The sequence below is a fragment of the Numenius arquata genome, chromosome 3 (genome assembly GCF_964106895.1).
Source record: "Numenius arquata chromosome 3, bNumArq3.hap1.1, whole genome shotgun sequence".
Classification (NCBI taxonomy): Eukaryota; Metazoa; Chordata; class Aves; order Charadriiformes; family Scolopacidae; genus Numenius; species Numenius arquata.
In genome coordinates, this window is record NC_133578.1 from 30,649,491 (window position 1) to 30,673,848 (window position 24,358).

General features: G+C 38.4%; 1 protein-coding gene across 1 annotated transcript; it reads left to right on the forward strand.

The window, feature by feature from the left end:
* The first annotated feature begins 266 nt into the window (after positions 1 to 266).
* On the forward strand, positions 267 to 23,303 carry MPP4 (MAGUK p55 scaffold protein 4). Its single transcript, XM_074145571.1, has 21 exons — positions 267 to 321; positions 2,420 to 2,541; positions 3,484 to 3,561; positions 4,275 to 4,355; positions 4,915 to 5,046; positions 5,711 to 5,792; positions 6,996 to 7,081; positions 8,090 to 8,161; positions 8,381 to 8,577; positions 9,675 to 9,739; positions 10,507 to 10,524; positions 11,559 to 11,597; positions 12,327 to 12,347; positions 13,583 to 13,597; positions 15,781 to 15,822; positions 16,673 to 16,843; positions 17,761 to 17,841; positions 18,805 to 18,898; positions 19,717 to 19,825; positions 21,721 to 21,855; positions 22,846 to 23,303. Exons 1-21 carry the CDS (start codon positions 288 to 290, stop codon positions 23,035 to 23,037), a joined length of 1,866 nt encoding a protein of 621 aa, XP_074001672.1. The 5' UTR covers positions 267 to 287; the 3' UTR covers positions 23,038 to 23,303.
* Positions 23,304 to 24,358: the final 1,055 nt, after the last annotated feature.

Sequence of the window (24,358 nt, forward strand, 5' to 3'; positions counted from 1 at the left end):
ATTGCAGTTGAGGTTTATCTGCCTGCATTTTGGGTGCTGGTGGGTAACTGAATTTACAGGTGGGACTCATGTATTTAACTTATGCTGGCAACCTGTTGTGCATTTCAAATAGGAATGTTTTCCCCTTTCTTTTAAATTCTGCTTTCTTATCAATCTAAAATGCCTGTCGGTATTCTGATGAGAGTGTGCTCTTTTCCCTAGTTCAGCATCTATCTTTGTGAAGCCTACTTGGTGTGTGAATGAAATATTCAAAGAAGCAGGTGGAATCTCCTTGAATAAAGGAAGAGATGGAGGTGCCAACGGTCTGCAGTCAAGATAATGGTACTCATGACTTTTACATCTCTTTTTTTAAAGAGAAATAAAACTGGAAAAAAGGTTTATTCCCTGGTCCCTGTAATTCTTCTTCAGTTGAGTCACGAGAGAGATGAACATGTCTAGAAGTATTATTACTTAATAACTGGAATGATTCTTGATGTTTAATGGTGGTATGCAGTTAATTTAGAAAGCATCAGAAGAGAATACCTGGTGTTTGTTTCTGGCTTATAAAGTCCAGGGTCTCTGCAGCTGTATCAAGAATTACTAGTAAGTGCAAGAAGGGGGTTTTTTGCTTAAGGAAATGATTCGCTATTGTTTGAAGGTTTGTGCTTCTGCATGGAACATTTTGGTCTATTTGAACCCAGTTTGATGTAGGGATAGCATTCCAGGAGATAGATAGTACAAATAATCTCAAAAAGAGGCAACCAGTAATGAGGAAATGATCTTTAAAAGTGTCTCTACCAAACGTAATGTTCTATTAGGCACCAGGAAGTTCCTGTAGAAGAAAATCCTTTTAACTTAACTGTGTTTTGGGAGATACTTTCCCTATGGGTCTCACTGTCAGGGTTCACTGAGTTTATAATTTTTGTAAGTGCTTAGCTTTCTGCTTTCCAGAAACAGATGGTGCTTTTGATAATGAGGTACATTTCCAGGTTTTCCCAGTTTGGATACTCAATAATTCTGTCTGATGATTGAGGCAAAAGTCTTATCTGCAGAAACTTAGCAGGCAAGTACGTGTATAAATTCATGTATAAGGAGAACACTTCAGTGAAACTAAAGCTGAAGATAGATCTCACATAAGTGTTGGTAACATTGAGGTCTAGAGCTGATACAAGAAAAAATTAACTGCCAGTGGCTACAAACATGGTTCTCGGGAGATAAATAAGTAAAGAAGGACTTCCAGGTTTAGGTTAATTGTGGTGACTGGATGATAGCAGCTGATGATATTGCCTGCAGTAGAGTATACTCAGCTATTCTGGGTTTGCTGGATGAGCTTTAGTGTTAGGAAATTATTGTTTTGACTTTGGCTGCTGTAACTTTAGAAGCTCCTAGTGTCTTGGTTTTATTTCAACATTTTTCTTGTATTACAATACTACTCAATGAAACATGCCAAGTTTAATGCTGTAAGCAAATAAATATAAAGGAAAGTCTCCAGTTAAAATCATAGCATGTGATTACGTTGGCACTAAAAAGCAAAGGGACAGCTTGTGCTTACCAAAATACACAAGAGTTGAGAACAAAATTTCCTTTGACATTCAGTGGGAGGCAGGCATCCAACTCTTACGGTCTTTTTAAGAACCCGTGTAGCTTAATGAATCCAACTCCTAGCATTTGATATGATATTGTATTAGTGCTGTTATAAACCTTGTATTTCTTGGGAAGAATGCTAAATACCAGAAATGATCTCTTGTCAGTTCTGAGGTAAAATTAAATTCCATGCACTCACAAAATTCCAGTTTGTATCTAGGCCTGGCTTTGTGAAACATCTTGTCTGTTTCTTACCTCTTAGTTTCTGCCTCCTTGAGATTTTAGAAAGACGTTGGATTTTTCAGTTTTCCACTGTATTAGAATACTGTTCCTGTAGTAGGAACGGTTCTTCCCCTTTCCTGGGATGTGTTGGGGGTGTCTGTGACAATGGTATGTATTTGACAGGAATTTGCATTTTCATTAGTGATATTCTGCAAAATGTTTGCACTTCTCAAGAGTGGAGAAAAACAGATGCTTCCTGGCCCAAACAGTGGGTCATCTAAAAGAAAAGCCTATAAAATGGACTAGACAACTTTTTATGTTTACCTTTTCTCAGTGAGAAGTACAAGCTTGAACCCAGACTGATATGTGTGAGATTTCCTGTGTGTTTTTCTCACAGGTCAGTTGAAAATTGCTAGTATTGACCTAGCCCTGTTGGTTAATAACGCAATAAAATAAAGCTCTTCTGCAACAGAGTTGATGGCAGGAAACAAGCAAAGCAGACAGGAAATGGGTACACTTATTGGACGTATAAACTGAGGAAAGCTGCTTTGCAAAGGCCTGGGTCACTGTTTGGCTTTGGCTGGTCTTCTATTTGTACTGAAATGTCTTGCGCTTTTCTGTTTCTTGGGCTCAGGTGTATCTCATGTTCTGACTCTAGTGCTACAAGAACTGAGTTTGCTCTGTAAAAGAGATGTCAATGGTGTTGGCATGTTATATGACCTGCTCAGATCTCGCTGGCTGCAAGCACTTTTAAAGGTAAAGTAATATTCCCCTATGAAGGCAAAGGTTTCCTAGAGGACAACCTGTAGGGGGACAGCTACTTTATTTTTGCCATATCAGGACAATAAATGCTTGTTCATGCTAAGTGCCAATAGTCCCAATGTCACTCCTAACATCAGTAGTCAAGGTGAACAAAACCACTTTTGCTTTAAAATAAAAAAAAAAAGGTATTCTCTTTTGTAATGTCCTACTTTACACATGCATATTAAGGCCAGGGAGATGGAGACAGGCTGAACCAGCACTGCTGAGCTGTCTTTTCTATTCTTAAATCCCTGTATGGCTATACATCCCACTATTTGGCATGGATGCTTGTGAAATTATATTTTTTGGTTTTGCCCACACTGATCTGATGTGTAGTTGAAGACTTCATGTTGTTATAGAACAGAGTTTTAGCTGGTGCTCTCTTGAGCAGAATTGTATCTATGAGACAAATTCTGTACAAATTCTGCTTTTCCTCTAACAAGGATTTTAAAATGTAAACATTTAAAAAGAAGAAAAACTCGCAGTGGATAAGAATGTCCATAAGGCCATTTTGTGATTTATTTTGTTAAATTTACTTTGTTAAGTTAAAGTTACTTTGATTAACAAAGGGGAACTTTGCGACTAGGGGAAGGAATCAAGTCAGAGAACTGATGCTATCGAGCTATTGTCCTGTGTAATCAGCTTTTCTTATTCGAAAATTCAGAACTAGAGCATAACTGGCTAGCTGGATGATAACATGAAAGACAATGGATTATAGGCTTGATTCCAGATGCATATAGACATTAAGGATTGAGATTGCAAGCTCTTTGGCTCTAGTTGGACTGACAATTTCTTAGAAATACAATATTGTCCATTGTGTGTTGTGTACGTATCTATATAATCATGTGAACAGATCATATCATCATTCATTGTCTTGTTTGTCGTGGCATGCAATAGATTTATGAATGCCTCCAACACTACCTCGGAAAAAGACCACCTCCTGTCACACTGCAGGCACGTGCATTGACTCGTGAGGTAAGACTGTGTATTGCTTTATTTACTCATACGAAATTGGTCAGCCTAGCTGCAGATATGAGTGTTCTGGTATTTGTTTTGTGTCTCAGGTCTGAGTACACTATATAAACTTGAAAGATTCCCTCATCACACATTTGGCAAACTACTTGATAACTCTTACTGTGTTGGGGGGGGTGGGGGTAGGGATGAGAAATGCGTACAGCTGTGATCACTAGACTGCATGAGCACTGGCCAGTGGGATGAATACAGAAATTATTTGTTTTAACCACTGGTCATATATTTTTTCTTCCCGTGTAACTGTGTGGTTCAGTGTTATGGCTACAATCAAGCCGTCTGAGGATTTTGAAAAGCTTTTTGTTTTTTTTCTAATCATAATAGCTTATTAATTCTTCATTTTCTGAATTTAGCAGGAGAATTGATGACTAAGTGGAGAAACCAACACTAGTGATGAAACTGGTTGAGGCATAGGAGAAAAAACAAATTTAGAGCACATGGTGCTGTGTCTGAACTAAAATAAGCCTGGCTGAGTGTTGTGCAGCTGTGGTCATATTGTCCAATTCTAGAGCAAACCCTATGGATATTCTCCAAGTCATATAACTTGGGGGGGGCTTAACACTTTTACCATACCATATTCCTCTAAATTCAACTGAGATCTTTTTAAATTAATTGTCCTCCAGAACCAGTCTCTGTGCTTTCTCTCTTACATTTATCAGGTAGTGGAGTTATTGCGTGAAGCCCCTCAGTCTGGAGAGATCAAAGAGCTAAGACGACTGCTGCGAGCTCCGCACTTCAAGGCAAGTCCTCCCTACGGAAAGAAAAAGTTTGCCCATAGAGCTGTCTGCAGTGGGAATGGAAACAGCTGGCCAGCTGTTCACGAGAATTGGCAAAGGAGCCAGAAGAAACATAGTTTCCTAGTCATGAACTAACCTAGTTGTGAAATCAGATGTGGACTGTGTATCTGAAGTAACTGCAGTGGGCTGCATTTTATTTAAGGGCTATGTTTGAGAGAGATGTTTCTTACAAAGTTACATTCTGAGTGGTTGATGCAGACATATAAAACTAAATTTTCCTTCTAATTGCAAAGCCTGCATTTTTTACCCTACAGCTCCAAATAGAAGTGTTTCATTTTTTGTAAGTTTTCCAGAAGCAGAGGGGAACTGTTCTTAAAATTTTATTTCACAGATCGAGTTTCCAAGTGGAAAGAAGAAAAATGTCAGTGTGTGAAAGGGATCTATGTTTACATAAGAACTTATTTGCTGGGTTTTGTTTTCTGACCAGTCACTGTTTAAAGCTGTTCTATAGTGTGATCTTTGCTTATGGGTTGGTTAGTTTCCTTGTTTTTGTTTGTAACAGGCCTTGCTATCTGCTCATGATACTGTGGCCCAGAAAGATTTTGAACCAACCCTTCCACCGCTGCCAGACAACATCCCTGAAAATGAGGAAGCTATGAGGATTGTCTGCTTAGTGAAAAACAACCAGCCTCTGGTGAGGGAACTTTCTGATGTCTGTTAAATTATTTTAACTTACACAAGCATCGATAATGCATCACATGCATATTTTTTTCTTTCCAGAAATGTCACAGAGATTGTGTGCATTTTTGTCCAGTTTTTATAGAATCAACAAGACTTGTTGAGGGCCTTAGACCATGTAGCCCTGCTCAGTGTGGGTGCAACTATAGGAGGTTGTTGAGTGCCTTTTCCGCTCAGGGTTTGAACATTTGGCAGATGTTTCTACCTCATAATGAAAACACAAATCGGATTGAGAGTTATTCACTTGGCCAAAATACTATGGAAGGGAGGAGAGACTCTGAAAGGTTCTTTGGAAATCATTTGTGCTTATAAGCGGAAAACATCATATAGCTTAGCTAATCTGTTGTACGAAAAGATAGCTGTAACATTTGAGATTGACTAACTGTAGGAAATCTTATCTATGAGGTTATTTTGGTATGAATGACATTGAAGGACTTAGTACTAATAATGATACATTATTGCTATATCTGTGTGGTGTTAAAAAGGCTGCATCTTCCAATGCCTTTTTGTCATTGCGAAGATCTGAATTGTGATGTGAAAGGAAACTTACCGGGATGGGAGGTGGAGGCGGGGGCATTCTTCAGTGGTCAGTGTGTTTTCCCTTTGTTTTTATTTGCCAGGGTGCCACCATTAAACGCCATGAGATAACAGGTGACATAACGGTTGCTCGTGTGATCCATGGTGGGCTAGCAGACAGAAGTGGTATGTATAATTTGAAACAAAGTAATACAAAACATTGAACTTAAGATATTTTAAGATAATAGCTTCACTTCTACAATTAGTCTTCCATTATAGAGCAAGACGATGTGTACATTGGACAGCACTGTAAATAGTGATACGTTGCAGTGACTTTGATTCTGGTTTCATTAATTTTCATATGAATGTGCTATGTTTGAGACTGAGCTGAGGGTACAAATCCAGTTTTCATTATGTATTCTTGGCACCAATACCTGGATAAATTTATCATGAGATTGATCAAGAATATCCCAAACTGCAGTGTGGTATGAATACCAGCAGCTCATTCCTTAATGGAGAAATGGAAAACATCAGTATTCTGTGCTTCTATAAGATAAGGAGTATGTAGTAATACTTCTTGGCCCTAGTCTACTAAACACTTTGGTAGCATTAGTTGCTAAGCAATCTTCCGGTGAGCTTCCTTGGGAATGCTACTACTTTGTCATCCTAGAATTGAATGTGTTTCATGTTGCTTGGGAAATGTAACATAACTAAAATGTACAACATCAGAAGTAAAATTGAACTGTAATCATTATAAAACAGTTCCTTTTAAGTATTTTCTGGCCTTTGTATAAAAAGAAAACCCAAACTGTAGACAACAGCTGATTAAGTTCCTAGATTGATGAATGTTTTAATTGAGCTGAAGGAAAATATAAAAGTAAACAATACTGTAAAGACTTTGTAAAGGACAGAGAGGAGTTCCAAGGCCTCCCACTGCACCTGGAATTTTTAAGGGTCTGATTCCAAGTCTCATGGTCTGTCAATACAATGGGTTTAGCTAGAATGGGTTTAGCTAGAATAGGTTCAGAAATTACTTTGGGACATTGAGCTATATTTAAATGTTTCTGCTGCTTCTAAGGCAAATAATCAATAGACTGTAAACATGCTGTATGTAGGAGGCAGGAGGAAATAAGAAAACTGCAGCATGCAAGCTGCTTGTGAACCACAGAAGTCTGCAGTCCTATCCAGGGGCAATATAGCCTAAATCCAAAATGTCTTCCTGCATACCTGGTGCATGGAAACTTTTAATGCGGACTTCCAAACCTGTGGTATATCTGTGTGTCCCTGCCTTGCCTACTCAAGATAATCCATGCTGTCACAAGACTTCTGCTGCTCCAGAAGTCTTTGAAAGAAAAAGTCTTTGAAAGAAAACTTTTGTTTTCACTGTAGGGTTGCTGTACGCTGGAGACAAACTGGTGGAAGTAAATGGAGTTCCTGTTGAGGGACTTGAGCCTGAGCAAGTTATTAGTATTCTGGTATTGAATCTTTTTTCTACTTCGTACCTTAAGAGTAATTGTATGCTGTCTCTTTTACACTCATTCACTCACACTCTTCGAGGAGAAAGTCTGAAACTTTTAACAGAAAATTCAGATCGTTTCCTTACTGTGGATGAAGTTCACAACTGCTCATGAAATTGGAATGTATGAAACCAGAATTAAATCTAATGCCTATTCTGGACAAAAACTAACTTAATTGTGGCAATTCCACCTGCAGCTTCTGGGAAAAATATTAATTTATTTATACTTTTCCAGAAAAATTATGAATCAGTAGTTTCACTCAGTTAATATTCCACAAGTTGTGGAAAGGTGCTGTTCTAATAAGAGTCCGTATTACAAAATGCACTAAAGCAGAGTGAACGAACTTGAAAACTACATACCTCGCCTTGTAAAAAAGGGCAGTGGTAATTACTGTTGTGAAAATTCTCATGAAGAAATCTGTTGACCTGTCCCTGTTACTTACTTATGATTTTGCCCACAATCTTTCAGGGTTCTTCCCTGCAAAGTGTTAGTGCCAGTCAGTAACGTACTGCTATATGTAATCAGTATCAAGTCTTTCTATGTGTTATTTCCTTGTTTGTACTATTTCTAGGTGTAAGAAATACAAACTCTATTGGAAAGCTTAATTCTTAAATATTTTTTTCTTTCCCCTTTTACATCACTTGTCTAACCAGACCCTGCTGCTAATTTAAATTAGATTTCAGTAGAAAAGTTTGGTATCAATTAATCTTGAAATTGTATATATTTATAATGAAACATAGATTTCATTGAATTAGAAATATTTAGCAAGAATTTGAAGTTTAATTCTTGAGTTTCCTTTTGAAAAAAAAATACAGTATTGTCGTATTAACTCTGTCTGCCTAAATTCTATTTGTAATATAGACGTTATAGTAACCTCAAAGTCATGTTGTGTTAAGTTTGTGCTGCCAATGTTTGGTTATTTGTGCTGAATACCAGTCATATCTTAATCCTTTTTAAATCATTTAGGCCCTGTCTCAGGGGACAATTATGTTCAAATTAATTCCAGTTTCTGATCGACCTGTCAGCAACCAAACAACAGTAAGAGACATTCTTTTTTTCAATTTGTTACTAAAAACAGCTACCCCAATAATGTCTAATGGTGTGATACAAAGAAATGGTGTTGTTTAGAAGTTTATTGCAATCCCTAAAGTGTTAGTTTCCTTTATGGCTACCTCTCAGCTGACATCAGTATGCTGTTGCATGTTGTATCTGTTCTAAACATGGCTTCCACTTACTCATGTATATTTTCTCTATCAGGTCTATGTGCGAGCAATGGCAGATTACTGGCCCTTGCAAGATCCTGCCATACCATGTGCTGACGCAGGTTTGCCTTTTAAGAAGGGTGAAATACTCCAGATTGTGGACCAGAATGATGCTTTTTGGTGGCAGGCCAGGAAAGTTTCAGATCTCAGTGCCTGTGCTGGACTTATACCCTCAAATCATCTTCTTAAACGGTAAAGAAGTCTTAATTTTTCTGATTTCCAATTAAAAAAATTAGCCAGTTATTCAGACTTCACTTTTTAAAATTTTCACAAGTTATATAGCAGTATGATTCAGAGTAACATCTGACAAACATCTTTCTTCTTTCTGTTCTCCAACTTCTTGCTTTCCTTCCCCTAAGAGAGCCTATGTGAGAACAAGCTTTTGAAAGCACCTATGTAATCTTAAATTGATGTCTAAGACGTTTTCAGGGGTTGCCTAGTCTCTATGTTAGTTGCTAAGACATTTAGTGGAGTGTAGCAGCTGGAAGATGGGTGGAAATTAAGGGCCCTGACTGTTTAGGACCATCATCTAGGAATTACAAAAAAAAAAGGGAGGAGAAGAGTGGGATACTAAGTGTATAGTATAAGGGCATAGCTGTATCAAGAAACACTATTTTTTTTAAAGATGTCTTGTGAGGCATGAGCAACCTCTTCAGCTTTAGTCAAAATTGAGTAGATCAGATTAAAAGAAAAGAGAAACAAAAACACATGCTCAAGGAAGAACAAGGATCCCTTGCCTATTATTTTCTGCATAAATAGCCCATTATTTTTACACTATATGCTTTCAGAACCGGAATAGTTAAACTGCTGTAGCACACTTTTCAGTTTGATCCTCTAACCACATGTGCCATCTGTGTTATCCTTGGGAAAGCATGTGGTTTGTAAATGAAAGTGGAAGTCAGACTAGGTTGCGATTGAGGCTGCAAGCAAGAAGCTCTGTGCGGTAACAGAGGCAGCAGTACTACTACCCATAGCAGTAGCACGCACTTCCACTTCCAAGAGTCTGTACCACAGTATGGTTTATCTTCCTGTCCTTAGAGATAAACTGAAAATACTCTAAATACTTTTGGGCAGCTGATTTAGAAATTGCCTTTAAATAGTTCTGATAGCATGTCAGCTTCCTCTCAGGACTTTACAATGGGTTAAAATATAGATAATGTTTCCATTCTCAGTGTCTTTGTCAGCTCAGTACTGATTGATCTTACCTGTAAGCAGTCAATCTGACTGGAGCTTAATGTGCTTGTAGACTGTTTTGTTTCTTTAACTGTGATAAATTTATTTCTCTGTAGGAAGCAGCGAGAATTCTGGTGGTCTCAGCCTTTCCAGCCCCATCTCTGTCTCAAATCATCACTGTGTGAGTGAAAAGTTATTTGAATGGTAGAGTAGGAAAGAAAGGTCTTGTCTCTATTTCCAGGGATACTGAAATAGAAGGTCATACAATTCAATTTAATTCAAAGACATTGTTTCTGGAGCCACATTGTAACCTCAGAAGTGTGTTAACTATCCCTAGGAAAATAAATACTTAGTGGTAGTTGTACCTGAAGTACTGATGGTGGTAGTTGCCAGTGTACTTGGGGTCTGAGTGTGAGAGAAGCTGTGAACTCAACTCCTTCTGAAGCCTGTAAAATCTAGGAGAGCCAATTCGCTCTAGGAGAATTGGGTGTGAATAAGTCTGAGGTGACGATTGTACTAGCCTGGCTTTCCAGGAACACAGATAACAGTTCTGCACTGGAAGATGCCATGCGATACGTTTAGAATGTTTCTTTGTCATCAAAACAATTGAGAGAAAGATAGAACTTTTTTCCTTAAGGTGTAAGACAAGCTACACTGCCCGTAAGTTTATTTGTGGTGACAATCCAGAAACATTATCCTCTGCCAACTGTAACTTCTTGTAAACATGCAATTATTCCCAAAGAACATTCTTCCCATTTTCTCTCTCCCCATTTTCTTCTATGGTTCTTTATACTAGTATAAAACATCTCTTCTAATGACTCTCAGATTGAGTGTGTTTCATTGCCTAGGATTCTTCTTGCACTTATTGCTTTGTCTGTTAGAGCTGGAGCTCTCTTTCACCATCATTTTATTGCATTTTAACTGCTTCAATGGATATGCTGTGGGCAGTAAGCACTGTGGAAGAAGGTAGGAGATTGTATCTGGGCAACATTACATTCCTGTACCTGGAATCAATATAGCACATTGGTTTATCAGCTTTTTAAAAAGTTGTCAGAAATGAGGCCATTTGGCAAATACATGCAAAAGAAACCCAAGTTCTTGGCATTTTGTGTGCTTAGCATAATTGAAATCAAGTCTTTTTTCATTGAAATAGTAGAAGCTTACATTGTCTTAAAGTGAAAACTTAAGCTATGCATTATCTGGTGGGGAACGGAGAGTTCGGATGGGTTGCTTTGAGGAAGGAAAGACTACTCTTTCCTCTTTCTCTTTTCCTCTCGTTCTTTCTCTCCCATCTTCAGCAGCTGATCTGAGCAGTTCTGAGACTATTTCTTTACAGCATACTGTAAGAAGCAGAATACGATTGACAGATGCCCTGACAGTTGCCCTGTAACTGGAAAATAGCTCCTGCTGGGCCTATCTGGAGGGGCATGCAAGAATGGAACACATGAACAGTGTGGTGTTGTGATCCCATGAGATTGCACTTCAGAGATGTGAATTGATGTGGTATGGAGATGGAGATGAATCCATCTTTCCTTTTCCTTTTCTTCCTTGTAAAAATATTAATAAAATCAACCAAACAAAACACTTTCCTTGAGTGAAGCATACTGGAAAGAAACACACTTATAAAAGCTACAGGAGAGAAGGGAGTGAGTGGAAAATTATATTCTGTCATGGTGGTACTTAATAAATAGATATCTACAGGATAAACAGAGTGACAGCCATGTTAAACCTTTGATTATTTCAAAAGGAGAATTCAAGTTAGACGTGTTTGCCACAAAGCCTTCAGAGCACGAGTTTAAGAAGAGCCTTTTGCTCACTAAAGACAGGGAACATGTTAGTTGCATTTAAGTGTTAAAATCTTTAAAGATGGCTAAAGCTGATCTGAGCTTCAAATATTTTCTTTCTGATGTCTGAGTTCAGTCTTGTAAGATCTGTAAGGTTTTTTACCCCCCAGTGTTTTTCTAATTCAGATGAATTTTTTTCCTTGTGTTGATCTGCAGAGGATGACATGCAGATTGATGAGAAGTGTGTGGAAACAGGTAACTGAATTCACTTGAGATTATTCTATTTGCTTCAGGGTAGTAGCTAGTTAAAGCCCAGTTTTGTTTCCCAGATAAAAACACTCATTCTGCTTTTCGTACCCTGGGAACCTTATCCTGTATTCCTGTATTAAAATGAACCGTTTGCAGTTCTGGTGCACAGTGCTTATAGTGATGTGTTGTGCCGAAAAGAGGGACCACCCCAAAAATATCTGTCTGAGTGAGATCCAACCTTTTTGATCCAAGTTTTGGACTGTGGCTCTAATGTCACCATAGTTTTTGCCTATTGTAGATTTATTGCCACAGATGATTGTAGTGTTGGAGAACCCATACAATTCATTGTCAAGAAACTGATCTCAGGAGAATATACTTTTAGGCACTGAGCAGGAATAGATTTTCATATGTAAATAGTACATATGAAGACTGTTGGCTTGACTTGCTCCCTAAAGCAGCACACCTCATTCTTCCTTTTCCCAAAGTAATTCAGAAAGCTCTCATGGAGGGATGTGATCCTGTAGGACAGGGTGGAGCAAGGCCAGACAGTTAATTCAAGCATGGTGAGCTGTATTTTGCCACCTCAGTGTAGAAGGAAGTGAAGTGGGGAAAGTATGTGTGAGACAGACTGATAGGAGCTGGAAAATTGATTTCTGATTCTGAAATTCTGTAAGAGGAAAATAATTAAATTTTTAATTTATTTTAATATTTTTGCTGTCCGGATTACTAAACAAGATGAAGAAACATTTGAATCTGGTAAGTTCCTCTCAACTAACTCCAAATTCCTTGCTATTGTTCTGCTGCGAGACGGGTGTCCAGAGCAAGTGCCTTAAAAACAAGTAGGGGACAAAAAACAGAATGCCATTTTAGCTTTAGAAGGTATTCTGGCTTGAGAAGCCATTATGTAAAATCCTGTTGCCTTAAGTCTTCCTCTTGCTCTTTGATTACCTTAGTAGTAAGGTTTTTGTCCTGTTATCCCACAAGTGTGAGTGTTTCTTCTCGTGCATTAGTACCAGATCTATTTATCAAATCCTAATCAGTTATACAAGCTGTGACAGCAGGGGCTGCACTGATGTCAGCAGACAATTGGATTACCTTAGGGGAACAGAGGCTTGAATCCCCAGTGCCTATAGTAGTAGATGTGGTAAAGAGGAGAGCTGTTCTGGATTCCTGATTGTGTGCGTGGCTTGCATACAGGAAACAAAAATGCTTTTATAAAGTGAATGATTTATGTGTAAGACATACAATCAAGCAGTGCTTTTTTTTTTTTTTTTTTTTTTAACCAAGCTGGTTTTGGGTTTTGGAGTTGTTTTTTATAAGGAACAGTTACCTATTTACAGCATATTCAGAGTTCTGCAAAACTTAAGTCTTCTAAAATAAACATTTTTCCACTAAAAAAAATCTACTACTGCTAAACTTCTTGTTTGAGATATTTGGTAATCCTGTGGAGAAAATGTCATTCCACCTTACATTTGCTCTTCTCCACAAGGTTCCTAATTGCTAGTTGGGCCTTCTCTTATCACAGGTGGTTTGTCCTCTTCCACCTCTCAAGCAATGCCCAAAGTTTTTAAGACAGAACCAGCAGGTCTACAGGACAGTCTTTTGTTTTCAGGCCAGGATGTTTCTGATAACTGCAGTTGGGGATTACTCTCGCACTGAGTCAGCTCTCTGCTGTGTCCAGACAGTCAGAGGAATAAAGGTGCAAATATTTGCTATCCTACATTTTACTTTAAATTAACCATAGTTGAACATCCATGTGATGTATTTTGCAAGTACAATACTGTCATAGATGCTGTAGCTGAGTCTCTCATTTTTTGGGAACTGAGAATTCGTTGCTCACACAGGCATATTTTAGATTTAAACCCTGCAGTACCTGTTTCCTAAATTTCTCAAATGCATTGGATGATGCTGGTTGGATTTTTTTTTAACCTTAGTACAGACTGTCTTCTTAAAACTAATTGTTTTATGTCTGTCTCTATCTGAACGTGCAGAGGAGCTTAAAGAAGGTAATGGTAACTTTTTTCCTCCCTGCCTCCTGTAAGCTTTAATCTATTAGAATTTATCTGTGTTTATTGCATTACCAGGAAGTACCCCTCCTCTTACAATACCCAGTAGCTGAATTGCTTGTTCCCTGTAGGATTCCATACTGCACTCCATACTATAGAACAGAGGGTAGATGAAGCAGAAATCCTCAAAAAGATTTGAATGATGGCTCAAAAGACCTGAAGATACAAATGATGCAGGCAAAATCATTATTACAAATGATGCAGGCAAATGTCAGCTGAACAGTACTCTGAACTTCGTCCTGAACAAGCAGTTTTGTGCCAAGTAGTTTTTTCTACAGTCATAAACAAGTTATTAGTACATATAGAAATGTAGGAATAAAACTGTCTTTTAAAGGTACAAGTAGTGAAGAGTGTATAGATGTGAAAGAAGAGTAACTAAGATGTACTTAATTTTGTTTTGATACTTGCATGCTTTATGAGATAACTGTCAGTCAAAGAATCTAGTGCTAAAAGACGATACATTTCATGCTTTGCAAATTTACTGCCTTTAAAGATTTGCCTATGTATGTCTCATTTGTGTCTAAAGGCCTAAATAAAAGGAATGCACAGCTTGGATAACTATATACATGATTAGAAGAAAATTAGGAGTCATAACTTTCTAGTTTTCTAAAATCCTAATTTTTTCTCCTAAGAGAAATCTAAACACTGCTAACACTTTTTTTGGTTAGTTATTTGTTTTCAAAACACCTTTATAAAGTAGTTTCTAAACTGGTAGAGTGTTGATCTATTGGGAAATTGATATTTTTGAGCTTTATGGGAGAGATTTAATTAAAAAATACATGTAGAGATTTAGAAGACTCACCTAAATGGTTAAGTCTTCACAAGGAACAGCATGAGATGGGGACAAAAAGAATTGGAGGAAACAGATCAGTCTGGGATGTTTGAGCACAGATATCATCGATCCAAAGATGTTTAAAAAGAAATAATAAAATCAGGTCTTCATTCTGCCTGGAAGATCTGAGCAGATGCATGTTGTATTTTCCAAGCCCGCTATTGGGCAGAAACTGAGTTATAAATTTTTTATTTCTGATTTTGAGCTACTGACTTGTTAGTTACTGTAATGTTATAACTAAAGAATTCTTGTAAGCTAGGTTTCACATGAAAAGCTTATATTATGTGGAGGTTTTTTCACTATAAATACTTCAAAACATTGTCTGGCATCTAGTTATTTTAGGAATGAAATAAAATGTTGAGTTTCTTATGTAATTTAGAAAATGCCAAGACTTTCTAAGTTTAATTTTTCTCTTACAGAAATATTGGTCCTTTGAATTGGTCATATGAAATACTTGAAAATTTCATATTATGGAGTATTGTGCTTTTTATATTAGATTATCATAGAGTGGTTTGGGTTGGATTGGTCTTTAAAGGTCATCTAGTTCCAACCCCTCTGCCATGGGCAGGGACATCTTCCACTAGACCAGGTTGCTCAAAGCCCCATCTAGCCTGGCCTTGAACACCTCCAGGGATGGGGCATCCACAGCTTCTCTGGGCAACCTGTTCCAGTGCCTCACCACACTTACAGTAAAGAACCCCAACTCTCTCAGCCTGTCTTCATAGGAGAGGTGCTCCAGCCCTCTGATCATCTTCGTGGCCTTCTGCTGGACCCATTCCAATAGGTCTATGTCCTTCTTATGTTGGGGGCTCCAGAGCTGGACACAGTACTCCAGGTGGGGTCTCACCAGAGCGGAGTAGAGGGGTAGAATCACCTCCCTTGACCTGCTGGCCACACTTCTTTTGGTGCTGCCCAGGATGCGGTTGGCTTTCTGGGCTGTGAGTGCACATTGTCAGCTCGTCTTGAGCTTCTCATCTACCCACATCCCCAAGTCCTTCTCCTCAGGGCTGCTCTCAACCCATTCTCCCCCCAGCCTGCATTTGTGCTTGGGATTGCGCCAACTCACGTGCAGGACCTTGCACTCGGCCTTGTTGGACTTCATGAGGTTTGCACAGGCCCACCTCTCAAGCCTGTCCCAGTCCCTCTGGATGGCGAGATTAGGCATGGTACTTCCTTATGTTTACTGGAACACTGTTTTTCATTTGGGATCAGCAATAATTTTTAGACCTCTAACTCCTTAACTTTCACTGTTCTTTTTTTATTTCATGAGTATTTGTTCTTCATATTCTAGAAGAGGAAGAATTTGGTGAATTTGGCCAACGAGTCTTTATTGGTACGCAGTGACTAAAGATAAGTAAGATGTTTGGGGCTGGATCTAGATTAAGTGCTTAATCTAAAATTAAGTGTCTGAAGTTAAATAAAATGCTTTGTTGTTTATTTCACCTAAAGACTTACTGAATAGAATTCATTTGCTCTGTTTTCCTAACTTCAGGAAGCCGCTTTCCTCCCACTAATGCTTATTCTCTCCATTTAAATCTCTCTTCCTGTTAGGTTTCTACTGAGACCTGGCCACCACTATTTTAACTTAACTGGCTGTTAAGATTTCGCTTACTTCACAACTAATTTTGCTAGAACATAATGTTGTTCTGCTGTCTGTTACCCATTGAGAATAATTTTGAGGGCTTTCATTAGAAAAGTAGACCTAAAAGTGAGGTTTTCAGAATTGAATGGTAAGGTGAAGCAATAAACCTATCCTTGTTACTAAACCATAGTGACCTTTAAAATATTTTAATTCATTCTGGAGGCTGGAGCAAATGTTCCAGATTTGCTTTGGGAGAGTGAACCAACTACACTTTCAAAAAACAGTTCACCCTAGTGATGCTTTATGTGGCCAGAAACTTCTCCTTTGGCTTGTTTTGGGGATCTTTTGGGAGTCTTTAATTCTGGGCCAATTTTCAGCTGACTTTCAGTGAGATTTGACTTCTTTAGCTGTCTTTTAATGCTCAGAGATTCCACCAAGATGACATACCAAGTGCAGCAATGAAATTACACTAACTTTCACCCTGCAAAAAGCTCAAAACCCCAGTATGTTGTGTGGCTTAGAAAGACACACTCCAGGCTAAAGCTCTAGTTGCCTGCATCTCTGATATACTTTCCAGTACTGATGTCTTTACCCCTTACAGCTGGTTTCCGTAGAAGTATGCGTCTGTGTCGCAGGAAATCCCGGACCAACCAGCAGTCATGTTACGCTCGGTGCCCCAGCAGCTGTTACAGCACTCTTGCTGCTCCGTATGAAGAAGTGGTTAGGTACCAGCGGCACCCAGCAGACCGGAACAGACTAATTATACTAGTTGGTAAGAGGTTAATTACTTTCTCATGCAAATCTGACAATCTGTAACAGAGGGGAGGAAACACTCATGGGCTGATCCACTGAATTCACTGAGGTTTCCTGCTGCTGATTGCAATGGTTGCTGACTGTGCAAGTAGCTCTCAAAGCAACGTTTGAAGAGTGATCATCTGTAATTTGACCCCATTGTTGGATTTAAAGTTTAATGTATGTAACATTCTTTGCTTGAGATAGTGAATGTTTAAAAAACTAATAATAATGAAGTCCTCAGAAAAAAGCTGTACAGTTATGAATGCTAGTTGATAATGGATTTTATTAGGGAAATGGTTCAGTTTTATATTAGGTTGAGACTAGTATAGAAAGTGATGAGAAAACGTGTAACTTGCTAGAAAACATCTTTAGGTTGAGGCATTTCTACAGTCAGTGTTAAATGCATGGATATGGCAATGGTAAGAAGAATATTTAAACTCCAGACTAGAAAAATCTCAATCTTGGGCAGTAGGGAAAGCTAAAAAGATGCCTATGAATCTATGAATCTATAATAATGCTTTCCATAGGAAATATTGTATTAAGTGGGCTGGTGGCTCTCAATTAGTCTTTAGTGATAGTGACTGAAAGGAAGCTGCTGTTCTGCAGTGTTCTGATAAAGCTACCTGAGTAAAGGCAAATCCATTGTCCTTTCTAAGTCTGGAAGTATTTGGTAATATTTTTTTCTTGTAAAACGCTATTGCTGAGTTGCCTCCTGGCTATGGCTATATTGCTAGGAGGTGATTTGTACCCTGAATTGATCAAGATCCTTTGGTCACTTCTGTTACAGTTTTTGGGAACTTATTTTATTTATGTGTGTGCAATGTGTTAGAAAATGGGGGTTGTGCATGTGAAAAGTGACCGTCAGTAATACTAGTTGCTTTTCCAACTTTTTAGGTCCTGCAGGAGTTGGTGTGAATGAACTAAGGCGAAGGCTTATCGCAAGTAACCCACGAGAGTTTCAAAGTGCCGTACCTCGTATGTAACGTTCTTCCTCTTTCCCCCACTACCCCCTTGAAACGTGATTAGGGAACTTCAAGTTACCTCCCTCTTGCCTTTGTATATTTACACGCTCTTGGCTGTATGGCTGGTTTTTCAGTTCTACTGCAAGCCAGAGTCATTTGGTTTTAGAAGGGATAGTTTAAAATACTATCTTCGTGTTTTAGCAAATCAGCCACTGGTATTTTCAAGTTACAGCTCCTGAAACCCTTAAAGCTTTAAGTAGCAGTAGATTATCTGCGTGATTTTGTTTAAGCTTGATGTTTACTTTTCCTAGATTTAAAAATAAGAATGTTTCTTAGGGATGTTGTAAGTTCGTAGTGTTTAAGTGATCAGGTGTGAGAATGAAGGCAACAGAAGTTGGTGCTTAATAAGGCTTTGCAGCTTTCCTCATTAGCCTTCTAGTCTCAGATGAGACTTACACGGCTTAATTTCTGACGTAATAACTGAAATTGTTTCTACCTGTGCTTATTTGGTTCTTGTGATTTGGATAACAAGAAATGTATGAATCTGAAGCTGGTTGAAAATTCAGGAATTCTTTTGTGCTTAAGATCCCAGATATGGGTAAGGTGCAAGCATGGGAAGGCTTGTGAGATGTTTCCTAATGAACTTCAATCAATTTTACCTCAGTGGAGTAAAAACAGTTGTGCAACCAGTTCCAAAAGAGTTCCTGCTTGGTTTGAGTCACAGATATTTGGATTAAACCTCTCTCCTTCTATTCCAAGAAAAACAGACGTACTTTGCTAATTTTCAAGGACTTGCCACTGAGCAGCCAGTAGAGTAGTCAAGGCTTTTGCTCTGGATTAACAAATGGAAACAACTCACTTTATTACTTATGAAAATACTGATTTATAGTCCTTCATGAAAGTTGCCTCATTTTAATTTATAAAATTACAATAATTTACTTGCAGTTGATTTTTGTGTGTGTGTATCTCCTCTCAGACACCACTCGTGTTCAGAAGAGTTATGAAATGAATGGTCGTGAATATCACTACGTATCAAAGGAAACTTTTGAAAACATGGTGTATAGCCACAAGTAAGTAGGAGCAACAAATTACACTTCTGTTACGTAAAATGCAACAAGAAAAGACAGAGTTGTAGTTAGGGCCCAAGTTTGGGCTCCTCCACTCATACCTACTATGCATGTTTGGTGTAAATTTTGGTCAAACTACTTGAGCCCATTGCTTCAAAAACTGTGTTTGTCGAGTTGCAAATAAGCTTTTCCACAATTAATCTCAGAATCCTTCTAAAAGAAAGTGGGATCTCCAGTGCTGAGCTCATTTGATGTACTTGTAAGGTATGAGTTTAACTCTCCTGGAAACTGGATTGCTTTCTAAAATTGAGCAGTGAGTCAGCCCTGTTCCTGATCTACAGCTCCATCACAGCACCTCTGCAGTGATGACATCTCCACATAAGCAGCTGAACTGGAAGGGACAAACTTTCAAAAGTGTCCGCTCCTTTCTAGGCATCAATAATCCCTATAAGACAGACCAGCTCAGCACCAGAAGCTACACTCTGTCTGCTGTGCCAAGTGCTTTTGAATCTTTTGATTTATGAAGTTTAGTACTATATAAATGACAAGCATTTTATCATTAGAATCACAACCTCTAAACACATAATTTGTAACAACAAGATGGGTAAAAAATGCATGCTTTGGAGATGTGAAGTGTAATGGTTCTGATTTTGTGCCTGGTGTAGTGGGGAAGAGCAAAGGTGGAGGTTGTTCATTGGTGTTCACTATGTTTTATGATCATTCAGTCTTGATTACTGGATTACATTTGAAGATTTTACCCTTAAATGGAACCTTTTTGAGACTCAAGTACTCTCTAATTCTCGTTTTTCCTTCTGTTGCAGAATGCTGGAATATGGGGAATACAAAGGGTACCTGTATGGTACCAGTATTGATGCAGTGAGAACAGTCCTCGATGAAGGGAAGATCTGTGTCATAGATTTAGAACCACAGGTGAGTAATAAAGGGGCAAGGAAGCTACAGTTTGTATCTCCTGGAAGGAAAAATAATTCTCTGTACGTTCTTGAGCTATTGGAACAGTGTGAGTTGCTTTGTCTTGTTTTTTCACTTTAGCTCATGGTGCTTTTTAGTAATAGATTATTCTTTGCATGGGTCTTACGGGGGGGACTACTACAGTGGCAAGTATGTACAGAGCAGTATAGTTCATGTGTTTCCAAGTCAGCAGCTGCACTATCAGGTGGAAAGGTGCAGAAATGAGTTTCATGTGGAGACTGTTGCATGGGATTTCCTCCTCCTCCAAGCCCTGTTAGTTGAGAGTTCTGTCCTTCCATTATCTCTGAACACTCTTTTGTAAAAGCAGCAACTATTAAAGTAAAGCAGGGCATTATATCACACATTTTTTTCTCTTCTGAAGTAACTTAACAGCTGGGAGTAAGCTGCTCTTGCACATGACCAAACACCTCAACAAGAACCTCCAGCAAATGCTCGCTGTGTAGACCACCACTCAACTAGGGACCACAGTTTGCAAATGTTTACTATATGAGAAAGGCTAGTTTGCACAGCTTCCACACACACCCGAGAAGATACTGGCAAGGGGTACTTCAAATAGGGATTACCAGATGTTTCTGTGCTCAGCATTGCAAAAAAAATTTCAAATGCATTCTCTGCATTCTTCTGTACTTTTTTTCTTAATTACTTTTATTATCTCTAGCACTTTCAGAACTACTTACCATGCTAATCTTTTCACTGAGACACTATTCACTTATTTTTTTCCTTCTATCTTTGCGTTGAATTTGCTGATGAAGATAAGGCTAATGACTGCTTGAGTTTCTAAATATCTACTAGACTTAATGCTGTGTCCAGCAAAATCCTACTAAACTTCTCTGAGTTACTTGCATATTTAGTGCTCAGGAGCTGTTCGGGTTACTGGCTTTCAGCATCTCGTCTAACTGAATGTAAAGAGAGGCACTCAGTAACTTTTAGAGACTTCCCTCTAATTATGTGGACCCAGTGTAGTCAGAGCCTTCAGTTAACAGTGGTTTGTGCTGGTTAAAATAAAAGTTAAGTTCCATGACTTGTGGGGCACTACTCAAAAGCCAAACTGCTGTAAGAGGCACGTTAGGCCACACTTTAGTCTTTTCACATCTAAAAATGTCCTTGGGGTTTCTTCTGCTACATTTCTCCTAAACAAGAGGAAGAAGCGGAGGGGAAAAATGTAGTCTTCCTATTTGAACAGATGTGCCAAGTATCAGGTTTTTAGGGTGTGAATTTAAAAGACAAGTTTTGGGAAGTGTATGAAGTAATGGCACATAGTACTCTTCAGTAAGTGCTGTGAGGGAGGAAAAGTACTGCCATTTTAAATCTGGTGCCTTGGCCAACTTTACATGCTGTGCTTTTTTTTTTTTTCTTGTTTCTCTTTTATTTTTTCCAGTTCCTTCCACTGCTCTGCAGTAGTTTAAAAATGGTTGTCAGCATCAGGGAATGTTACACAGCACAAAGATTTTTTGAAAGCAGGATACTTTCTTCCGGTACGGAGCAATAATGGTGTACTTTTTCCAAAGGTAGCTCCCCAGCAGTTAAAAAAACAGATTCAGATTCATCTTGAATGTTGTTGATTGTAGAGATCTGTCAATGACAGTGTCCACTCACTCACTGGAGTTGAAAGCATCTCCTAATAAGGTTGCCAAGCAGAATTAAGTGATTTGTGTGCTACAGTTGCTTAACAATGTCTGGTCCAGGGATTATTAGTGAGGTCATTTTAAAGTAGGTGTTCCTGAAAAAGATTACTGCTAGGTCTGGAGATAATGACTGGCTTTTTATGGGAGTAAAACTGAGATGAATACATTTGAAATACTTTAAATTTTTTTTTTTTTACTCTTAATTTGCAGGGCATACAAGTGGCCCGGACTCATGAATTAAAGCCCTACATTATATTTATCAAGCCATCCAGCATAAGCTGCATGAGGCAGACTCGTAAAAATGCCAGGATCATTACGGATTATTATGTGAACATGAAATTCAAGGTGAGATTTGGGAATGGAAGAGACTCAGTTTATTATTCTGGGATTGTGTGTTTAGAACATAATGCATTCTACTATGTTACTGTGTTAACTCTTTAAAAGATTATTGTGTCTTGGAACAAATCTAAGTTATTCTTGTCTTTTTCAGTTTGTTGAGATTTTTTTCCCCCTCCAGATTTGCTTTGAAGCAAGAGAGTTGTAATTTGTACCTGGGGGGACTGAGGCATTTTGCTTCCAAATGTCTTTAAAGGAGAGGCTATTTTATATATTTTTGTTTTAATTAACTGCATTGTGGCAAGATTTAAGGCAACATGTACATTTACTGTTTGCACTGAAATATCTGAAATGTGCTTCATTCGGTAATTTAATCAAATATTTTTTTCATGTAGTTACAAGAATGTATTGTTATTTCATGTATGCTTAATGACAGTATCAGTATCGATTCTATACTAAGTTCTATAGATAAAACACAAATCCTGCTTGTGGGAAATGGATATCTTGTATTTATAATGGGTCTAGTGCATTGTCACAATTGTTTTGATGCAAATCATAATCAAGTTTAGCCTCTTAAAATTTTGGAGACCTCACTCCATAATTGTATATGGGAATGAATCATGATTGCTATGGCAGAAAGAAATATGAACACTGGGGAAGTAGATTAAAATGTGGACTAAGAACACGAGTGTTAGTGGATTTTCCTTCCAGTCCCTAACATCCTCTGGCAGCACTCATCTGTAGAATAACGTTTTTGGGGCAAATGGAGCATACCAAGACACAAGGTATTTCCTTGGGAAGGATATGGCAGTCAGCTCCGTTTCAGAGACTTGGAACTGATTCTAACAGACGTAATTTACTATAACAAACTGTAAATGACATAAAGTACACTGGCGCTGTCTGTTCACCTCTTGTTTACATGGCCCAAGGTGTTCTGCAGATGCCACGCAGGTACATTTATCTTTACAGCATTAAAGCTTCTTATTTTGTGTCTCACAGGAAGAAGATTTACAGGAGATGGAAGATTCGGCTAAGAAAATAGAAGCTCAGTTTGGTCAGTTCTTTGATCAAGTGATTGTGAATGACAATTTACAAGAAGCATCTGCGCAGCTACTGTCTGCAGTCCATCGTGCACAGGATGAGCCCCAGTGGGTCCCTGCAATATGGATATGCTCAGACACTCAGCCCTAATTCTGAGCAGCAGGCAGCTTCAGAAAGATTACAGCTTATGTTTCACTTCAAGAATAATCCTAATGTCAGGATTGCAAGAATTTATCTTTGTACGTGAGGGATTTGGAAGAGGATTAGGAAAGAAGCTGCTACAGGAGATATAATCATACTATGTTCTGTGTAGCTCTTCTGCTTTTTATGGTACAGTTGCATCCACTTTTGTACAAAAAAGGAAAAAAAAAAGTGAGCGCTCAATTACAAGAATAAAGAAAAATCTATTTTGTTGCATGTACCTGCATAATTTACTCATACATAGCTACGGAAGAGCCCTTTCCTTTCTTTTTATTGTGGTCGTTCTGGTACTGTGATGCCTGTACATTCTGGAAGCCTTACTGACAAACAATGTTTAGTCCAGAGCATGCTCTTTTAGCATGCTGTCTTTGAGAGTGTTATTTATGAAGGCATTGACATGCTGCTTATCCTTTTTACCCAAGACAGGAGCAGAGTGCTATTGTCACAATAAAAATTACTCTAGATATACCACAGTTATCTTCACAATACGTGTAGCATGTCTTTTTTCTTTTTTCCATCAACTGCAGTGAGTAAAAACAGACAGAATATGGACTTACCAAAGAGGGAAAAAAAGTCAGAAGCCCCTTTATGTATTGGTTTGGTCTATGGTAGGATGCTTTCCTCATCAAACAGTGCAGGGCTGTGGCACACAAGTTCCTCCTCTTTTCACTTCACATTGCAGCTCTGAGGAACACATATGATTATGCTGTTGGCTTACCTCACTTTAGAGGAAAATCAGCAAAAGCAGTCTAGAAAGAGTCTAAACAGTCTAGAAAAAAAAAAAAAGTCTAGAAAACAGTCTAGAAAGAGATTATTCAAAGCCAAATAGTGCAGCTACCCACATGCCTGCTTGTTCTAGAGTCAAGCCTAGTATTCCTTGTTTAGAGGTAAAACTAGAGAGACCAGAGTCCCAATGTGTCACTCGTGTGTGGGTGAGGCTGGTGCCAGCTCTGCACTGCTGGTCCATGACCAGCTCTTCACTTCTGCTGCTTACTCCAGCATTTGCCCGCTCTTTCTCCTTGCCTATTTTTCATGCATTTGCTTGCAGCCACATCTGCTTTAACTATTAGAAAAGAAAGATGTTCTCATTAGAGTTACAGTGCTTTGCGTCCATTTGTACTGGAACAAAATTTTCACACATTTTTCTATTTTTTTTTTTCCTTTCCGTTTACTGTGTATAACTTCATTTTGCAAATTGTGTCCTTGGCTATAAACTAAAGGACTCTAGAAACCTTGTTTTCCCACTAACGTGCATTTGACTTTGCTAGAC

Excerpts from the sequence above, each read along its gene's own strand:
- MPP4 (XM_074145571.1), top strand. The coding sequence starts at position 288 with ATGGAGGTGCCAACGGTCTGCAGTCAAGATAATG. Across the intron at positions 8,578-9,674 it reads TCAAATCATCTTCTTAAACG|GAAGCAGCGAGAATTCTGGT; the intron begins GTAAAGAAGTCT and ends ATTTCTCTGTAG. Across the intron at positions 19,826-21,720 it reads TCATAGATTTAGAACCACAG|GGCATACAAGTGGCCCGGAC; the intron begins GTGAGTAATAAA and ends CTTAATTTGCAG.